The sequence below is a fragment of the Pecten maximus genome, chromosome 5 (genome assembly GCF_902652985.1).
Source record: "Pecten maximus chromosome 5, xPecMax1.1, whole genome shotgun sequence".
Classification (NCBI taxonomy): Eukaryota; Metazoa; Mollusca; class Bivalvia; order Pectinida; family Pectinidae; genus Pecten; species Pecten maximus.
This window is the reverse complement of record NC_047019.1, coordinates 32,483,523-32,502,365: the sequence shown is the minus strand read 5'-3', so window position 1 is coordinate 32,502,365 and position 18,843 is coordinate 32,483,523. Positions and strand designations below refer to the sequence as shown.

The following is an 18,843-nucleotide window of genomic DNA, read 5'->3' as shown; positions in this document are numbered from 1 at the left end:
CGATTGAAACACACGTGGATCTAGCAGTTCTTTGTTAATTAAACTCGGGCCGTGTAAACTGTAATCGGTGATGAATTCATTATGAAAACCCTGAAACACGAAGTAATCAAGTATTAATATTAACATGTGTAGGCCCCTATTCACCTATATAATGTGAAACGATGTAGGAACGTGCAGAAGACGAAATAGATTTAAATAATAAAATTGTAAACTTACCTGGTCGCGATATCTGTGATATTTTCGGGTGAAAATGAGCATTTGTCGCCAAAAACAACAAGAAAGCTGATATTCTTTGGCCACTTACTGACAGATAGTCGATCTTCTTCAGTTAGGCAAGAAAATGAATTTCGTTTTTAGGCTATTCTATATCAAAATCGTGTTTGTTTATGTTTCTTCCGTAGATAAACATCCGGTGAAATTCAAACATGGCTATCAGACTTCCCGCTAAAATCTCGCTGTTTGTTGCATCATGGGATAAAAAAAAAGTTTTGTCGGAGATCTACTGTATCGGTTTCATTCTCTTATTACTTGTTTTTTTATATTCTACTTCCTTAACCTCTATTGTTCCATACTTTTGGTATTACTACTTCAGCATTTAAAGCTTGCACATTGCACAAAATGATCGCACGAAGCGAACTCGTCAAATCTCGGTAGATTCCGTAAACCGAAGTAAACAAACGAGATCACGGCCCCGAGGTCATAGGTGAACCGACCGATGGTAATCTGACACAGGTATAAGCCTCGTCAGTACCTGTTATGTAATCCGGATGTTTTGTTTAAATGAGGGTAGGCACCTGTGATCTGATCGTAGTGAAAGGCAGTCAAGCTTGACAATATAAATTGTTATAATTAACGCCGCGGGCATAAGACTTAGTCTAAGAGGGGCAATATGTGTACAGGTGAGACGGGAGGTAGAATCTACACAGGTAACTCCAATAAACAATAAAGCTAGGTATGATTTGCCATTACAGTCGACTGTCGCTTATATTAATTAACACCACGGGTGAAATTAACTTTCGGTACGACGTTAAGCATATATCCTGATCGCTTTGTTGGCTTAACACACAGGTTTCAAGATTTAGTTTAAAACAGTTGAAATATTTTTGATCGATCTTGGTGTTGCAGTTATTCAAGCCGTCTACTATATCAATTAAAATATTTATGATAGATCTTGGTATTGATCTTGATTTTTGTATACAATAGAGTATTTTATTTGTACACACAACACTCCTACGAGATCATTCTACAACAGATTAGAGTACAGCTACATTGTGTCGTTGTCCGAATTATCGTACGATCTTGCTAAATAAATATCAGACAAATTAAAGTTTTCTTTTTGTGTTCACTTTCACCATTTCAATGAATGCGATGTAATTCTGATTTAAATACCGGAATATTGTTCCTTGATCATGCCTGTTTGTTGTCAGTCAAGCCATATCGAGATCGAGATCATCACAGCGCTTGACTTCAATATACGTTTTACAAAGAAGCGTCCGAGTGACTATATCAGTATTACACATGTTTATATGAGCATATCGGTGAATATTTTGACAGAACACGACGTGATTTCGGGTGCAATTATCAGATGTAATCTTAAAACCACGTATATCCAGCAAGTATATGATATGCAGACAAAGAGCAGGTGATTTTAATTTCATTTGAATGAATTAAAAGCGTATTACAGGCACGGGCACATGTGTGTTCGTAGAGTGATCCCCGATCTGGTAGAGGTTAACGTTTGGATAAACGAAATGTTTTAAACTCCGTTAAAGAGTTTATAATTAAAGCCAAAATACTGTAACTTCAAAGAACGATCTGGAACAAAATTTTTATAGAGCTAAGTTTTGACGTTCGTCACATGAACGTATAGTAACATTCATCAATGTGAAGTTTATTACTTCTGAGATGCATATGGAAATACAAACGAAAAGTGACAAAGAAATCACCGTTAAAATGTGTGAACCTTACTAACAAAGTACATTGAAGTGAAATACTTATGATAATAATTGTTGAATTTTAATTATTTTTTAGATAAATTTCTGTGGTACTGATCAAAGTATGAAAAGTATTTTTTAGAACATAAAAACAACAAAAAAAGGGATCAAAAACATTTGATATTACCAAATGATAATTTTCTGTATCTTATTTGATAGATATTTGTTGTGGTTAATCCTGAGTATTATTGTTTTAGTCTTAGATTTGTAGTCGACTGAAAAAGTCAGATTTAATTTTGAAAATATTAATATGCTATAACCCCTCGCAATGTCTGAAAATATTCTAAGTCCATAATAAGTACAAAAAAAGCACAATGGCATTAGCTGAAAAATTCTAAGTCCCAAAAAAGTAGGAAAAAAGAACATCCATATTTTCACAATCTTTCAAAAAAATTCTAAGTCAGATTTTAGCACAAAAAAAGTACTCTAAAAAATTTCAGAGTCCAAATAAAGTACAGAAAAAGTACCCTGAAAAATTTCTAAGTCCAGAATAAGTACAAAAAAAGTACTCTGAAAAATTTCAGAGTCCAAATAAAGTACAGAAAAAGTACCCTGAAAAGTTTCTAAGTCCAGAAAAGTACAAAAAAAGTACTCTGAGAAATTTCAGAGTCCAAATTTAGTACAGAAAAAGTACTCTGAAAAATTTCTAAGTCCAGAAAAGTACAAAAAAAGTATACTTTTTTGGTACTTTTTCAAAAAAGTAGGAAAAAGTGTATACTTAAAGTAGCATAAAAGTATACTTTAGTGTGCTTTATTTCGGTATGGGAGGGCACAATAGGTGAGATTGAGGTAAATCCTTTAAATCGCTACTAGTCCTAAACGACTGAAATTATTTTGATGAAAACTGGTCTGGAGCATAATTGGGCAGAGAAGGTTTAATGTTGTATGAACAGACTTAGTTATAATAAGCAATATTCTTGAAGTATGACAAGATTTGGTCCACATTTGGTTTGAACCATTGTTGGGAGAGGCTTTTTTGTTCGTTTATTGAATTTATTGCCTGTGAACCAGGGTCATTTTGAGGCGGGGTCTCCTTGTAGTAATTGATGACTGTTGCACTGAACAACATACAGGAGGCCTGTTGCATTTTATTAGCCCACCATCTGATGATGGTGGGCTGTTCAAATCGCCCTGCGTCCGTGGTCCGTGGTCCGTCCGTCCCTCCGTCCCTCCGTCCCTCCGTCCCTCCGTCCGTCCGTCCCTCCGTCCGTAAACAATTCTTGTTATCGCTATTTCTCAGAAAGTACTGAAGGGATCTTTCTCAAATTTCATATGTAGGTTCCCCTTGGTGCCTAGTTATGCATATTGCATTTTGAGACCAATCTGAAAACAACATGGCCGACAGGCAGCCATCTTGGATTTTGACAATTGAAGTTTGTTATCGCTATTTCTGAGAAAATACTGAAGGGATCTTTCTCAAATTTCATATGCAGGTTCCCCTTGGTGCCTAGTTATGCATATTGCGATTTGAGACCAATTGGAAAACAACATGGCCGACAGGCAGCCATCTTGGATTTTGACAATTGAAGTTTGTTATCGCTATTTCTGAGAAAGCACTGAATGGATCTTTCTTAAATTTCATATGTAGGTTTCCCTTGGTGCCTAGTTATGCATATTGCGTTTTGAGACCAATCTGAAAACAACATGGCCGACAGGCAGCCATCTTGGATTTTGACAATTGAAATTTGTTATCGCTATTTCTGAGAAAGTACTGAAGGGATCTTTCTCAAATTTCATATGCAGGTTCCCCTTGGTGCCTAGTTATGCATATTGCGTTTTGAGACCAATCTGAAAACAACATGGCCGACAGGCAGCCATCTTGGATTTTGACAATTGAAGTTTGTTATCGCTATTTCTGAGAAAGTACTGAATGGATCTTTCTGAAATTTCATATGTAGGTTTCCCTTGGTGCCTAGTTATGCATATTGCGTTTTGAGACCAATCTGAAAACAACATGGCCGACAGGCAGCCATCTTGGATTTTGACAATTGAAGTTTGTTATCGCTATTTCTGAAAAAGTACTGAAGGGATCTTTCTCAAATTTCATATGCAGGTTCCCCTTGGTGCCTAGTTATGCATATTGCGTTTTGAGACCAATCTGAAAACAACATGGCCGACAGGCAGCCATCTTGGATTTTGACAATTGAAGTTTGTTATCGCTATTTCTGAGAAAGTACTGAATGGATCTTTCTGAAATTTCATATGTAGGTTTCCCTTGGTGCCTAGTTATGCATATTGCGTTTTGAGACCAATCTGAAAACAACATGGCTGACAGGTAGCCATCTTGGATTTTGACAATTGAAGTTTGTTATCACTATTTCTGAGAAAGTACTGAATGGATCTTTCTGAAATTTCATATGTAGGTTTCCCTTTGTGCCTAGTTATGCATATTGCGTTTTGAGACCAATCTGAAAACAACATGGCCGACAGGCAGCCATCTTGGATTTTGACAATTGAAGTTTGTTATCGCTATTTCTGAGAAAGTACTGAATGGATCTTTCTGAAATTTCATATGTAGGTTTCCCTTGGTGCCTAGTTATGCATATTGCGTTTTGAGACCAATCTGAAAACAACATGGCCGACAGGCAGCCATCTTGGATTTTGACAATTGAAGTTTGTTATCACTATTTCTGAGAAAGTACTTAATGGATCTTTCTGAAACTTCATATGTAAGTTTCCCTTGGTGCCTAGTTATGCATATTGCATTTTGAGACCAATCTGAAAATAACATGACCGACAGGCAGCCATCTTGGATTTTGACAATTGAAGTTTGTTATCGCTATTTCTGATAAAATACTGAAGGGATCTTTCTCAAATTTCATTTTGAGGTTCCCCTTGGTGCCTCATTATGCTTATTGTATTTTGAGATCAATTGGAAAACAATATGGCCGACAGACCGCCATCTTGAATTTTGACAATTGAAGTTTGTTATCTCTATTTCTCAAAGTACTGAATGGATCTTTCTCAAATTTCATAAGTAGGTTCCCCTTGGTCCCTTGTATTGCATTTTTGGACCAGTCTGTCCTGAAAACAACCTGGCAAACAAACAGCCATTATCATTCAATCTCAGATTTCTTATATAGCTAGGATTCCCTTGTTTGAAAAGTACTGGATGGATGTCTCAATTTGCACAGATTAGTAAAATGAAGGGAAAAGTAGAGAAAAGATCAATCTGACATGGAACCTATGAAGATCATTCAATGGTGGGCGCCAAGATCCCTCTGGGATCTCTTGTCCAGAGCATTTAGGGTAAAATGTCTTGCACAAGCTTGAACACAACCACAACAGTACAGACTGGCCTGTATCTCAGCCTCTTGAGAAACACAAACCGACATGGTAGGGAGCATTGAATCATATAAATTTACCTCAGATATTCACCTGAGTTATGTGTTCAGCACTCTTATAGAATGAGCTATCGTGGCACCTTTTGAGAGAGGCAAGAAAGGAAGTAGGACAATATTTGTTATAATTACCTTAAATTAAAGTATTTGCAATAATTGCTGAAATATCCAATAAGCATCAGTGAAAATATTGTTTACCATTTCCTAAAACATCACTAACAAATCAAGGTCAACATGAAAATTGGGTTATTAATTTTGCCATATTATTTCTTACTGTCCCTTACCATACCTTATGAGCATAGAGGTGTATACAGCGACAGTAAGTGCCAATGACAGCATTGTGGTAATCATACTTTGAAATCAATATTTATTAAGTTTCATTTTGATAGATTCTGCATTCTTTGAATTCATTAACTTCTTAGTATAAACATTGCTTCCACTTTTGAAACATCATTCGATCATTATTATCTTTGGACCCTTTGGACCCGTATTTGTCTTGTTTTGATTATTTCTCAATGTGTTTTTGTGCATTTTAGGGCTTTTACAAACACACTTCAGCTGATGAACAACTGCCTGTGTGGCAAAACAAATAATGCTTCTTGGCTGAAACTTGTACCATTGTTGCACTTTTTATGGGGAAAGAGTTCTCCATATCAACTGCCTTCAACAGATACTGGACACAGCAAGAAAGATCCTGTGTGGTGGGGTGTAGAAGAATATAAAGGAAATCCTGGATACTTCAGTTCAAAATCAAAATGGGATATGTAAGTATTTTTGTTTTGAAATTGACAATAAAATTTGTTCAATTATTATTAGCTCATCTGCCCAAAGGGCAAATGAACTGATGCTATGGCACTGAGTCAATTGTCCGTTACAGCTGGTCGTAAAAGATATTCCTCAAAATTCATGTGAAGGTTCTCTTTGGTCCCTTGGATAGGTGGCCATCTTGGATTTTGGGAATTGAAGTTTATTATCACTATTTCTTGAAAATAACTGGAGGGAAATTCTTTAAACTTAATGTGTAGGTTCCCCTTAGTCCCTAGTTGAGCCAGTTCAATTTAGATTTATGAACAAATAAGAGGATATACAAGATTCAATACAAAGTATCTATTATATTGGGCTGAGGGGCTATAACAGCTGTGGCATTTGACTAGACTTCAGTTGGACCCGGTTAAATTGGTATTTACATAAATAATAAGCTTGGCAGGTGAGATTGTTAGCTGAGTCCATGAAACTGAAGGGAGAAAGCTTGATAACAGAATTCTTGGGGAACTTACAATTTACATAATGCAGTAAGATGCCCAAATTGAAACTGTCCCACAGCTGAACCCCCCAAGAATGTAAAGTAGAAGAAAACATGTTCACAATTCTTTTTAGTTATTCCAACGTCGCTAAATGCCCACTGATGACAATCTGATATGTACAAACCTACACACAAAACCTAAAATATAAAAACTAACAAGGCTATCTAATAGTATACATTCTTTAGGTAACATACAAATGATACTACCACGGAGACCAAAACAGGCGATGCAGTCGGACATAATGGTAATATGTACACATTTGTTTCTAAAGTCAGCCCTGCAGGTAGGGCATAAGAATTGTACCTGCTGCCCCCATTGCATGATCGTAAGAGGTGACTAAATTTGGGATCTTTTCTTTTCTCTTCTTTCTGAAACACCTTTCTTCTTCATAATGTCTCCCTTGACACTCCCTCACTTTTGGCCTTTAGTTGAGCCTTCACTTGCATTCAGGGTCACAGGGGTCAAATAGGCTAAAATCTTTAACGGTTCAGTCCCCTGGCCGAGACATACCAGAGTCATTAAAAATGGTAGTTGCTGCTCCTGCTTAGCACTCAGCATATTAGGAGTGGGACGACTGGTTCGCCCGTTGTCAGTACAATGTGACCGCTGGGGTGTCCTGCTGGGTGTCTTCAGCAGTATGCTTCAGTGAGGTAGCACTATATATATATATTGGCAAAAGTTCCGGCCTATCACATGGAGACTTAAAACAAACATACTGCAGCCTCCCAAAACACACATACGCACTTACCACACGCATGCATATCGCACGCATGGGAGGCCGTCCTTAACTCTTTCCGTACTCACGACGACTACAGACGTCACAAAAACGTGCTCCTGTATCCTTCATGACGACTACACACGTCACAATTAACATGCCTTCCATCCTTTGTGACGACTCAAATCGTCGTAAAACATCGCGAAAGATGTTGATATTACTTGCTGGTTTAGCATAGTCATACGAAGGAATTGACACGGAAATGATGTTTTTAAGAAATAAAAAGCAATGTAAATATTGTATTGATGGTATATTTTACGTACCAGAAGCATATTCATTCGTTAAGATTGTCTATTTCAAAGAATTCCGCCGGTTCATGCCGAGTTGTTTACATAGCTACAAAATGGCGGCCTCAAATTTACTTTCGTTTTCTGCGAGATTGTTGAGGTTTTAAACACAATAAAACAATTAAAAACGATAATATATATAATTGAGTAACGTTTATCATCAAAATAAGTAAGAAATACGTAAAATATTTTTACACACCGAAAAAACGATGTTTTGGCTGCGTGATTTCTTGCACACGTGTGACACATGTGCCGATCAACATGTCATTTCCCGCGATTCTGCCTGGTGATTTTGCCGTATTTTAAAGGAAAAATTGGGTAAAAGAGTTTCCGTACTCAGTACTTGTTCCATATGATAAACTTCATTTAATATTAAGCATTATACAACAGTAAAAGATCAGTAAAAGGTTGTTTTATCGACGTCTGATGTGATAGCCATATGCTCCAATACACAAAGGACCTACACAGCATTCACTTCCGGTAGCGACCGCGAAATTTGAATGAGTACGTAAAGAGTTAAATTACCTTAGCTGTTGTTAGGACGTTTAACAAATAAAACCAAACCAAATTGTTTTTGAAGTACAATTGTGACATAAAACATGCTTATAATTTTAACTAAAGCCTAACGTGCAAACTGTACAACCCTTTACTTAAGCTAGTTGTCTTCGTGCACCTGATTCTACCATTGCATCTACACACAATGTGCAATAGGTAACTGAATCTTATTCAGGAGAAGTTTGTGTAACTTAGCAGTAACTTGTGAATAATCATTGAAATTCGTAACTGTGGTACAAGCAGAGACTTTCCTAGCTATTTTTGGAATCACCACTTGGGTTCTAACTGGGAAATTTTTTATGACATTTTCTATCAAATTGTGTTTGTTTAACACATGAAAGAAGTGTTAACACTACATTTATATGAAAAATCAGCTAAATTGGATTTTGTCATACCCAGCAGGTTATTTGAAATGTCACTACAATCAAAACATAATTAATGTACTTCTCAAATAAATGAGAAATATTCCACAATCTTATAAGATGAAATTAAAAATGCATTAATAAGTTATTGCTTTTTAGCTCACCTGCCTGAAGGGCAAGTGATGATGAGCTTATGCTGTGGTGCGGCATCCGTCGTCTGTCCGTCCGTCCATCCTGCATTAACTCCTCTTAATAACCAAGACGCCCAGGAAATCGATATTGGGCCTGTAGCATGCTGGGGTGAAGAGTTTTCAAGTTTGTTGAAATGAATGACCTCCACTTGCCTCCAAGGTCACAGGGGTCAAATAGGCTAAAATCTTTAAAAAAACTTCTTCTCAATAACAAAGAGGCTCAGGGACTTGATATTCGGCCTGTATTATGCTGCATTAAATGGTCGCCTAGTTTGTTCGAATGGATGACCTTGACCTTCATTCAAGGTCACATGGGTCAAATAGGCTAAATTCTTCAAACAGCTTCTTAATAACCTTAAGGCAAAGGGACTTGATATTTGGCCTGTAGCATGCTGGGATGAAGGACTACCAAGCTTGTTCAAATGAATGGCCTTACATCGGTCAAATAGGTTTAAGTCTTTTTGCAACTTCTCCTCAATAACCAAGAGGCCCAGGGACTTGATATTGGGCCTGTAGAATGCTGGATGGAAGGGCTACCAAGTTTTTTCAAATGAATGATCTTAATTAGCTCACCTGCCCGAAGGGCAAGTGAGCTTATGCCGTGGTGCGGCGTCCGTCGTCCGTCCGGCCGTTCGGCCGTCCGGCCGTCCGGTGTCAACTTTTTCATTCAAACGACTTCTTCTCAATAACCAAGAGGCCCAGGGACTTGATATTGGGCCTGTAGCATGCTGGTGTGAAGGGCTACAAAGTTTGTTCAAATAAATGACCTTGACCTTCATTCAAGGTCACATGGGTCAAATAGGCTATAATCTTCAAACAACTTCTTCTCAATAACCAAGAGGCCCCAGGGACTTGATATTGGGCCTGTAGCATGCTCAGGTGAAGGGCTACAAAGTTTGTTTAAAATAAATGACCTTGATTTTCTTTCAAGGTCACATGGGTCAAATAGGCTTTAAACTTCAAACGACTTCTTCTCAATAATCAAGAGGCCCAGGGACTTGATATTTGGCCTGTAGCATGCTGGGATAAGGGGGTACAAAGTTTGTTCAAATAATGACCTTGACCTTCATTCAAGGTCACATGGGTCAAATAGGCTATAATCTTCAAACGACTTCTTCTCAATAACCAAGAGGCCCAGGGACTTGATATTGGGCCTGTAGTATACTAGGGTGAAGGGCTACCAAGTTTGTTCAAATAAATGACCTTGACCTTTATAAAGGTCACATAGGTCAAATAGGTTATAATCTTCAAACGACTTCCCTTCAATAACCAATAGGCCCAGGGACTTGATATTGATTCTGTAGGATGCTGGGATGAATGGTTATCAAGTTTGTTCGAATGAATGACCTTGACCTTTATTCAAGGTCACATGGGTCAAATAGGCTAAATATTCGAATGACTTCTTCTCAACAACCAAGAGGCCCAGGGACTTAATATTAGGCCTGTAACATGCTTGGGTAAAGGGCAACCAAGTATGTTCAAATGAATGACCTTTACCCACATTCAATGTTACTTACAATTAATACTGCTTTACCATATTTTTTCCTACTTCTGATGGCCCTGTACTGGAATTTTTATCTAATTTTAGTGATGTGAAAGACTTGCTTCAGAAGTTGGAACCTATGTTTAAAGTTGATTATCTGTTACCACGGACCTTGATGAGTGTTATCAAAATTGGAGACATGGTGGAGGCCGTGAAGTCAAGACTATTCTCATCTGATTTGTGTATTGCCAAGCTGTATTACTGTGTAAAAACAAACTACTTGAATCAGAGTGAAGAGAAGGTAAGGGATTTGTTTTTAGCCCATCTTCATCAGATGGTGGGCTCTTGAAATCGCCCTGCATCCGTGGTCCGTGGTCCGTGGTCCGTCCGTCCATCCGTCTGTCCATAAACAATTCTTGTTATCGCTATTTCTCAGAAAGTCCTAAAGGGATCTTTCTCAAATTTCATATGTAGGTTCCCCTTGGTGCCAAGTTATGCATATTGCATTTTGAAACCTATCAGAAAACCACATGGCCGACAGGCAGCCATCTTTGAGTTTGACAATTGAAGTTTGTTATCGCTATTTCTCAGAAAGTACTAAAGGGATCTCTCTTAAATTTCAAATGTAGGTTCCCCTTGGTCCCTTATTGTGCATTATACATTTTGGGACCAGTAGGAAAACAACATGGCTGACAGGCAGCCATCTTGGATTTTGACAATTGAAGTTTGTTATCGCTATTTCTCTGAAAGTACTAAATGAATCTTTCTGTAATTTCATGTGTAGGTTCCCCTTGTTCCCTTATTATGCATTATACATTTTGGGACCAGTCAGAAAACAGCATGGCTGACAGGCAGCCATCTTGGATTTTGACAATTGAAGTTTGTTATCGCTATTTCTCAGAAAGTACTAAAGGGATCTTTCTCAAATTTCATATGTAGGTTCCCCCCTGGTGCCTAGTTATGGATATTTCATTTTGAGACCAATCAGAAAACAACATGGTCGACAGGCAGCCATCTTGGATTTTGACAATTGAAGTTTATTATCGCTATTTCTCAGAAAGTACTAAAGGGATCTTTCTTAAATTTCATATGTAGGTTCCCCTTGGTCCATTATACATTTTGGAACCAGTCGGAAAACGACATGGCCGACAGGCAGCCATCTTAGATTTTGATAATTTTGACTATTTCTCTGAAAGTACTGAAGGAATATTTCTGTAATTTCATATGTAGGTTCCCTTTGGTACCTTGTTATGCATATTGCATTTTGGTACCAGTCAGAAAACAACATGGCCAACAGACAGTTTTGTAGTCACTTGTAGAATTGTTGTGTACGGTGTAAGAGAGGAAGATGGAGTCCAAGTAGTTATATCTTGGTTTATTCACGTGTGTAGAACCGCTCAGTACAGTCCTTGGAATCCGACAAAAACAGTACAGAAATATCTAGCCTTATATAGTAAAGTATACAGTATGATTGATTGATACAGATAACACAGACGACATTTGTCATATAGCCTGAGACAATATTACATAACGATGTAGAACATGTACCGTTAACATCAGATCAACTACATCAACAGGTAAACAGAGGGCAAATATGTGTTATATAAAAGGACAGACCTAGGAATATTTTTGGATATAAAATCTGATACTATGTATATATTTTTAACTAAATTTTAAAATACAGTCAAACCTGCTCTAACGACCCCCTGTATATAACGACTGCCTGTCTATAACGACCGGTTTTAAGATTCCCCGTGAGATTTTACTATATAACGACCCTCTGTATAGCGACTACCTGTCTAATGTGGCTAACGACCGGTGATTTCGGAACGGCGGTCGCTAATTTGTTTTCTATAGCGACCGATTTCTGTCAGCCATCTTCTGCTCTCGGCAGTCATCCCTCATAAAATCCCCGGAAAATTCAGACACATCGACCCTGGCTTGATTATATAAACAAAGGACCACCACAACCCTGGCCTGAGTATATAAACAAAAGACCCCTACCACCTGTTAGCCTATAATTACTGTAGCTGCCCTGGCCTGGGGCTCGGTAAGAGAGGAGTCGGGTCACCATGCGTGTCGGCATTACATTACAACTGTGCACAGGTGGCTTCATTTGACACGGTCAGTTAATTTTGTGATTACAACTAGGATACATCACTTCAATAACAAACACTGGTCATATCTGTCAACAAGATTTACTCACATGAAAGCCAATAATGCCTTTCTTAATCGTAGCTGTCGGTACTGGCGTTTGTACTGCCGCCATCTTTAATTAGTCAATACTAATAAAAAGTCGTAAACTGACACAAATATCCGGATTTCAATTTGGGGCAGAAAAAAAAAATTTGGTTTTAAGAAGTAAGACTATAACACAAAATAATTAGTAGTAACACAAATATAATTAATTTATTAATTATTGTGTATTCTTTTTCTTTATTTATGAAAGAAAGGGAGATAATTTGATAGATACATATAGCATTATTTCAGAACAAAATATTAAAAAAAAAAATTATCCATAAGACAATTTTGAGTTATATTTTGTGTTTGGGTCCACAAATCATTAAATATTAAACCCTTCAGATTTATAAAGTTTATGCATTTATTTAACTTCTGACTGGTCTTCTGAATGCCGTGTTCAATGACAATTTATTTATGGCAGGTTTAAGTAAATTGGTTGGTGCAATAATTTTGACCTGTCTATAAAGGCAACCTGTCTATAGTGACCGTTTTTCTGCCTCCCCTTGGGCGGTCGCTATAGACAGGTTTGACTGTACTTTATTAGGTCATCTGACCCAAAGGCCATCATGCTTCGTCCGTCGTCGTGCGCCATCCGTCGTCGTGCGCCATGCGCTGTCCACCGTCCACCATCCGTAAACTTTTCACATTTTAAACTTCTTCTCAAGTTCCACCAGTGCCATTGATCTGAAACTTGCCTGAAATGATCCTGATATGATCCTAACCAAGTGTTGTTATTTTTCGGGTCGGTCCAAAATCCAAGATGGCCGCCATAGCCGCCATCTTGAAAAACACATTTTAAACTTCTCAAGTTCCACCAGTGCTATTGAGCTGAAACTTACCTGAAATGATCCTGATATGATCCCGACCAAGTGTTGTTATTTTTCGGGTTGGTCTGAAATCCAAGGTGGCCACCATGGCAGCCATCTTGAAAAACACATTTTAAACTTCTTCTCCAGTTCCATTGGTGCCATTGAGCTGGAAATGGACGAGGATGTCAAAGTAGGCAAGCCAACATAGTGTTGTTATTTTTTCGGCCTCATAAAAACTTTGACATGGTAGCAATGGTGGCCATTTTGTAACATGATTGCGCAATCATGGTTTTCCTGAACAACACCTATTTCAAACTTCTTCTCAAATTCCACCAGTGGGATTCAGCCCTAACTTACCAGAAATGATCCTGAGATGATTATTTTTTGGGTCGGTCAGAAATCCACGTATACTTGCTAGAGAGAATTTAAAATTCCTGCGTTGGCAGAATAGCGGGAATTGACTGTCCTATGTTTTTCGCGCGCGATATATAGCGCGTGTAAGGTGTGCTTGGTAGGGCAGCCAATCACAGGCTTAGTATGTGTAAGATAGTCACGTGAGGGTACACAGGCGCTCGGGCGAAATATATCGTAGTGTTGTCATTTTAGCCGCGGACTTCTAGGTCGTGACAAACTTTCATTGAATATTGTTGTTGATATTGTTACGGAAGAGTAGTATAGTTTCGTAGTTTTATAGGTGTTTGGCATCATAATGCCAGGCATTTTGTTTCCAAGAATAGGTTAGAAATCCCAGCATTTATTAAGAAACCTGAAGCATTAGAGCCGGTGCACCTCCTTTCTCCGTTAAAAAAAAAGGTTTTAAGGTTGGGTGGCTCGCTTGGTTTCTCATATTATTTATTAAGAAATGGAGTGCGTGAGAGCGTTAAGAATTTACCGATGGTTTGTATACATGAAATTGATTTGTATAATTTTGGAATGTTTTGATTGATTAAACGCCGGCTCTATCGTCCGCTTGGCTCAAATGCATATAGTGGTTGTGTTGTACTGGAGTAGAGTATGCAGGAGAATATAGAGGACTACATACTACAATAATATAAGGTTTTTAATTTAGAGTCAGATGACCGTTAAGGCTCCTGAGCCTCTTGTTATATTTCAAGTCATTATCGCTAAATCTCAAATTTCATATATAGGTTCCCCTTTCCCCTAAAAAGTACTGGAGGGATGTTTCTCAATTTACACATATTAGTAAGAGGAAGGGAAAAATAGAGAGAAGATCAATCTGACATGGAACCCATAAAAATCGTTCAATGGTGGACGCTAAGATCCCTCTGGGATCTCTTGTTGCATAAATGGTGACTCTGACCCCAAAGGGCCAAAGGGGTGGGGTCCAATAGGGGAAATAGAGGTAATTCCTTTAAGTCGCTACCAATCAAAGTTATGAATTGATTTGAATACAATTTGGTCAGAAACATCCTTGTGGGAAGGGGAACAGATTTTGTATAAATGGTGACTCTGGTCCCGAAGGGGCCAAAGGGGCAGGGCCAAATAGGGGAAATAGAAGTAATGCCTTTAAATCGCTGCTAGTCATTAAGTTATGAATGGAATTGAACCCAATTTCATCAGAGACATCCTTGGGGAACCCAATTTAGTCAGAGACATCCTTGGGGGAAGGGGAATAGATTTTGCATAAATGGTGACTCTGACCCCAAAGGGGCCAGAGGGGCAGAATCAAATAGGGGAAATAGAGGTAATGCTTTAAATTGCTTCTTGTCATAAAGTTAAGTTGTCCGGCTATGCATTCGCTCATTTCTTTATGGATTTCACTCAAATTTAGTATATAGTTAGAAGAACATATGAACTTGTGTCCCCTGCAGTGATTTTGCAATTTAGCCCTTTTTAACAGAGTTATGTCCCTTTTTCATACAAAATGTGTCATAATTTTGTCCGGCTATGCATTCATTTAGTTTTTGATGGATTTTCTTGAAACTTTATACAGAGTTGAAGGATCGCATGAAGTTGTGTCTCCAGTAACGGCTTCTTCCGAAAAAACCCTTTTTACAGAGTTATGCCCCTTTATGTAATAAATGGTTACTAGCTTGTCCAGCTATGCATTTGCTTTTTCAATGGATTTTACTTAAATTTGGTATGTAGTTAGAGGACCCTATGAGGCTTAGCTCTATGCAAGGATTTTGCTGAATTACCAGTTCTAATAGAGTTATGCCCCCTTTTTTTTGAAGGATGGCATGAAGTTGTGTCTCCAGTAACGGCTTCTTCCGGAAATAAAACACCTTTTTACAGAGTAATGCCCCTTTATGTAAAAAAATTGTTACTAGCTTGCAGGAGAATAAAAAGTATCCGGGGGGTACATTTTATGCTGAAGAATAAAAAGTATCCGGGGGGTGGGGAATTTGTGAATTGTCTTTTGTATGCATATATACATAGAACATGTTTGGTTTGGTTATAGTACTATAGCTTCACAAAGAATCCAAACCAATCATGGAAAATTGGGGGGTATATACTTGTCACCCCCTAGGTGACAGCTCTAGTTGTTACTATTGCATCGGTGTATTCAGAAGTTAGGTATAGATAAATAAATCAGTGACAGACAAGTATTTTACTGTGCATTTTTCGGGAGAAGATATGTAATTTATTGTTAACTTTTTCCTTATATTTGTCGGCAGTCATGTGTACAAAAACAGTAAACAGAACAAGTATGTCATTATGTTATGGTTTGTAGACTAAAACAGTGTACAAGTTATGTACACCTTAATGTTTTACTTCACCTGTGCACCTGTATAAACGATGGGATGATGTGCGACCGACTGTCGGAAACTAACAATAGGCTCTGGTAACACCGCTACGGATTATTGGTCACATGTCAGGCCGATGCCAGCAAATTTTACCTAAGAAAGCATGACGCCTTTGATGTTTGACACAAAAATGGAAATTTTGGTATAGTTTAGAAGGAAGGGACCACAAAATATATTCGACACAACCGCAGTATTCGATTCATCAGTGTTCGAATCATCAGTGTTTAATTTACTAAGATAAAGAAGGGAAAAAATCGGGACCAAACGAAACATTCGGCTCATCCGATGTATTCGATTGAAGCGTGTTGACACAAGTGAGTTTTACTGTAAATTCCTTTAAATCACTACTAGTCATAAAGTGAATGAATGGATTTGAACCCAATTTGGTCAGAAACATCCTGGGGGAAGGGGAACAGATTTTGCATAAATGATGCCTCTGACCCTCAAGGGCCAAAGAGGTGGGGTCTAATCGGGGAAATAGAGGTAATTCCTTTAAATCGCCACTAGTCATAAAGTTATTATTAGATTTGAATCCAATTTTGTCAGAAACATTTTTTGGTGAAGGGGAACAGATTTTGCTTAAATGGTGACTCTGATTCCCAAGGGGCCAAAGGGGCGGGACCAAATAGGGGATATAGAAGTTATACTTTTAGATTGCTTCTAGTCATTAAGTTATGAATAGATTTGAACCCAATTTAGTCAGAAACATCTTTAGGGAAAGCGAAACAGATTTTGTATTAATGATGACTTTGACCCCCAAGGGCCAAAGGGGTGGGGCCCCATAGGGGAAATAAAGGTAATTCAATCAAATCGCTACTAGTCATAAATTTATCAATGCATGTCGCAAAATAAGAGAGTCTGGCCTTTGTTATTTCTTTAAAGCAGTTGGGATCCCCACACCATAACCATGTATAGCATTGTTTGAGTTTGACAAATAAAACGAATTAAACAAGAACATTATTTTGATATTTGGTCAAATCCAATCAGGTGAGTGATACAGGCCCCATGGGCCTCTTGTTATATTTGAATAATGATGTTATCTGTTGAGCAAAATTGCATTAGAAGCAGTTGAGCAATACAGGCGATTTTGTGCCTTTTGTTCTGATTTATTGATTAAGAGGTAGAAGAGGCAAGTAAAATGCAAATGTCAGTTATACAGAGATCCTATATAGGTAATTTGATAGTTGGTGCAAGATCCCTCTGAGGTCTCTTGTTTAAAATGTTGATGTTCATAGATCAAGGTAAGGCGCCATGGAGTCTTTGCTTTACTCAGTTGCATTGCTTTGAAGTGAATTGAATATTTTAACTTCTCTTCCACAGATCTTGCAGGACTCGCTAGAAGATCTCTCTCTACAAATCATGGATAAAGCTGCTGGACAAAAAAATATGGATACACTTTCAATGGAAGACAGGTGAATGCAATATATGAATCATTGGTGTGCTAATCGTGCAATATAAGTGTAATAGGAAAATTGGGCAATAATGGCTGTCTAGCTGATAGATTTTGGTTCAGAATGAGAACACTTTGATAATACTTTTATACAGTGCTATAGATTTAGAAGTGACCATTGAATTATCATTGTTGGATGTGTTTTAGCTCATCTGGCCTGCAGGGCTATTGAGCTTATGCCATTGCGCAGCATCCATTGTTCGTCATTCAGCCGTCGTCCATCATTCAGCCGTCGTCCATCAACATTTCATTCAAATCACTATTAGTCCTGAACGCCGGGCCTTAATAGATTTTGATGAAATTTGGTCTGGAACATAAATGGGTATTGAAGATCAAATGCTGAATAAACAGAGGGTGTGGCTCTGCTGGGGCAGGGGCCGCACTGGTGGAGTGGTTAAAGTGTTCCGACACTTTGTCACTTGCCCTCCACCTCTGGGTGGCGAGTTCGAAACCCAATTGGGGCAGTTGCCTGGTGCTGATCGTAGGTCGGTGGTTTTTCTCCAGGTACTTTGGCTTTCCTCTACCTCCAAAATAGGCACATCCTTAAATGACCCTGGTTGTTAATAGGATGTTAAACAAAAACAAACTAACAAACAAATCTGCGAGGGCAGGAGCAGCCAGGTCCAATAAGGGAAATAAAGGTAAATGCTTTAACTTGTTTCTAGTCCTGAATGATTTTGATGCAATTTGGTGTGAAGCATTATTGGGCAAAGGAGATTCAATGTTGTATAAATGCAGCTTTTGGTTCCCCTTGGGGCTAGAGGGGCAGGGCCAAATTGGGGAGATTGAGGTTAATCCTTAAAATCATTACTCTTCCTGAACAACTAAACAGATTTTGATGAAATATGTAGCATTATTGGGCAAGGAGATCTATATATACTAATACTCCCTGTTGGAAGAGGAAACAAAAAAGTAGGAAATTAATAGTAGGAATATATTTGGATATATATTTGTATATTGAAAGCATTTTGCCATGATTACTGGAGTATCCAGGTGAGTGATGCAGGTCAGGTCTCTGTGCTTGTTGTTAGACCATCTGACCCAAAGGGTCAGGATGACCTATAGCCATCGTGCTTTGTCGTGCGCCGTGCGTAAACTTTTCACATTTCAATCTTCTTAAAATGTGTTTTTCAAGATTGCGGCTATGGCGGCCATCTTGGATTTCGGACCGACCCGAAAAATAACAACACTTGGTCAGGACCATCTCAGGATCATTTCTGGCAAGTTTCAGCTCAATAGCACTGGTGGAACATGAGAAGAAGTTTAAAATGTGTTTTCAAAAT

The 18,843-nt window shown here is 38.2% G+C and overlaps 1 protein-coding gene across 1 annotated transcript in view; it reads left to right on the top strand.

Moving 5' to 3' along the window:
- LOC117328412 (E3 ubiquitin-protein ligase rnf213-alpha-like) overlaps window positions 1–18,843 on the top strand; it is a 311,982-nt gene that overhangs the window by 81,915 nt on the left and 211,224 nt on the right. Inside the window, exons 9-11 of the mRNA XM_033885941.1 lie at window positions 5,872–6,099; window positions 10,398–10,593; window positions 17,431–17,522. Of these exons, the coding sequence (XP_033741832.1) occupies window positions 5,872–6,099; window positions 10,398–10,593; window positions 17,431–17,522 (516 nt within the window). The remainder of the gene's footprint in view (window positions 1–5,871; window positions 6,100–10,397; window positions 10,594–17,430; window positions 17,523–18,843) is intronic.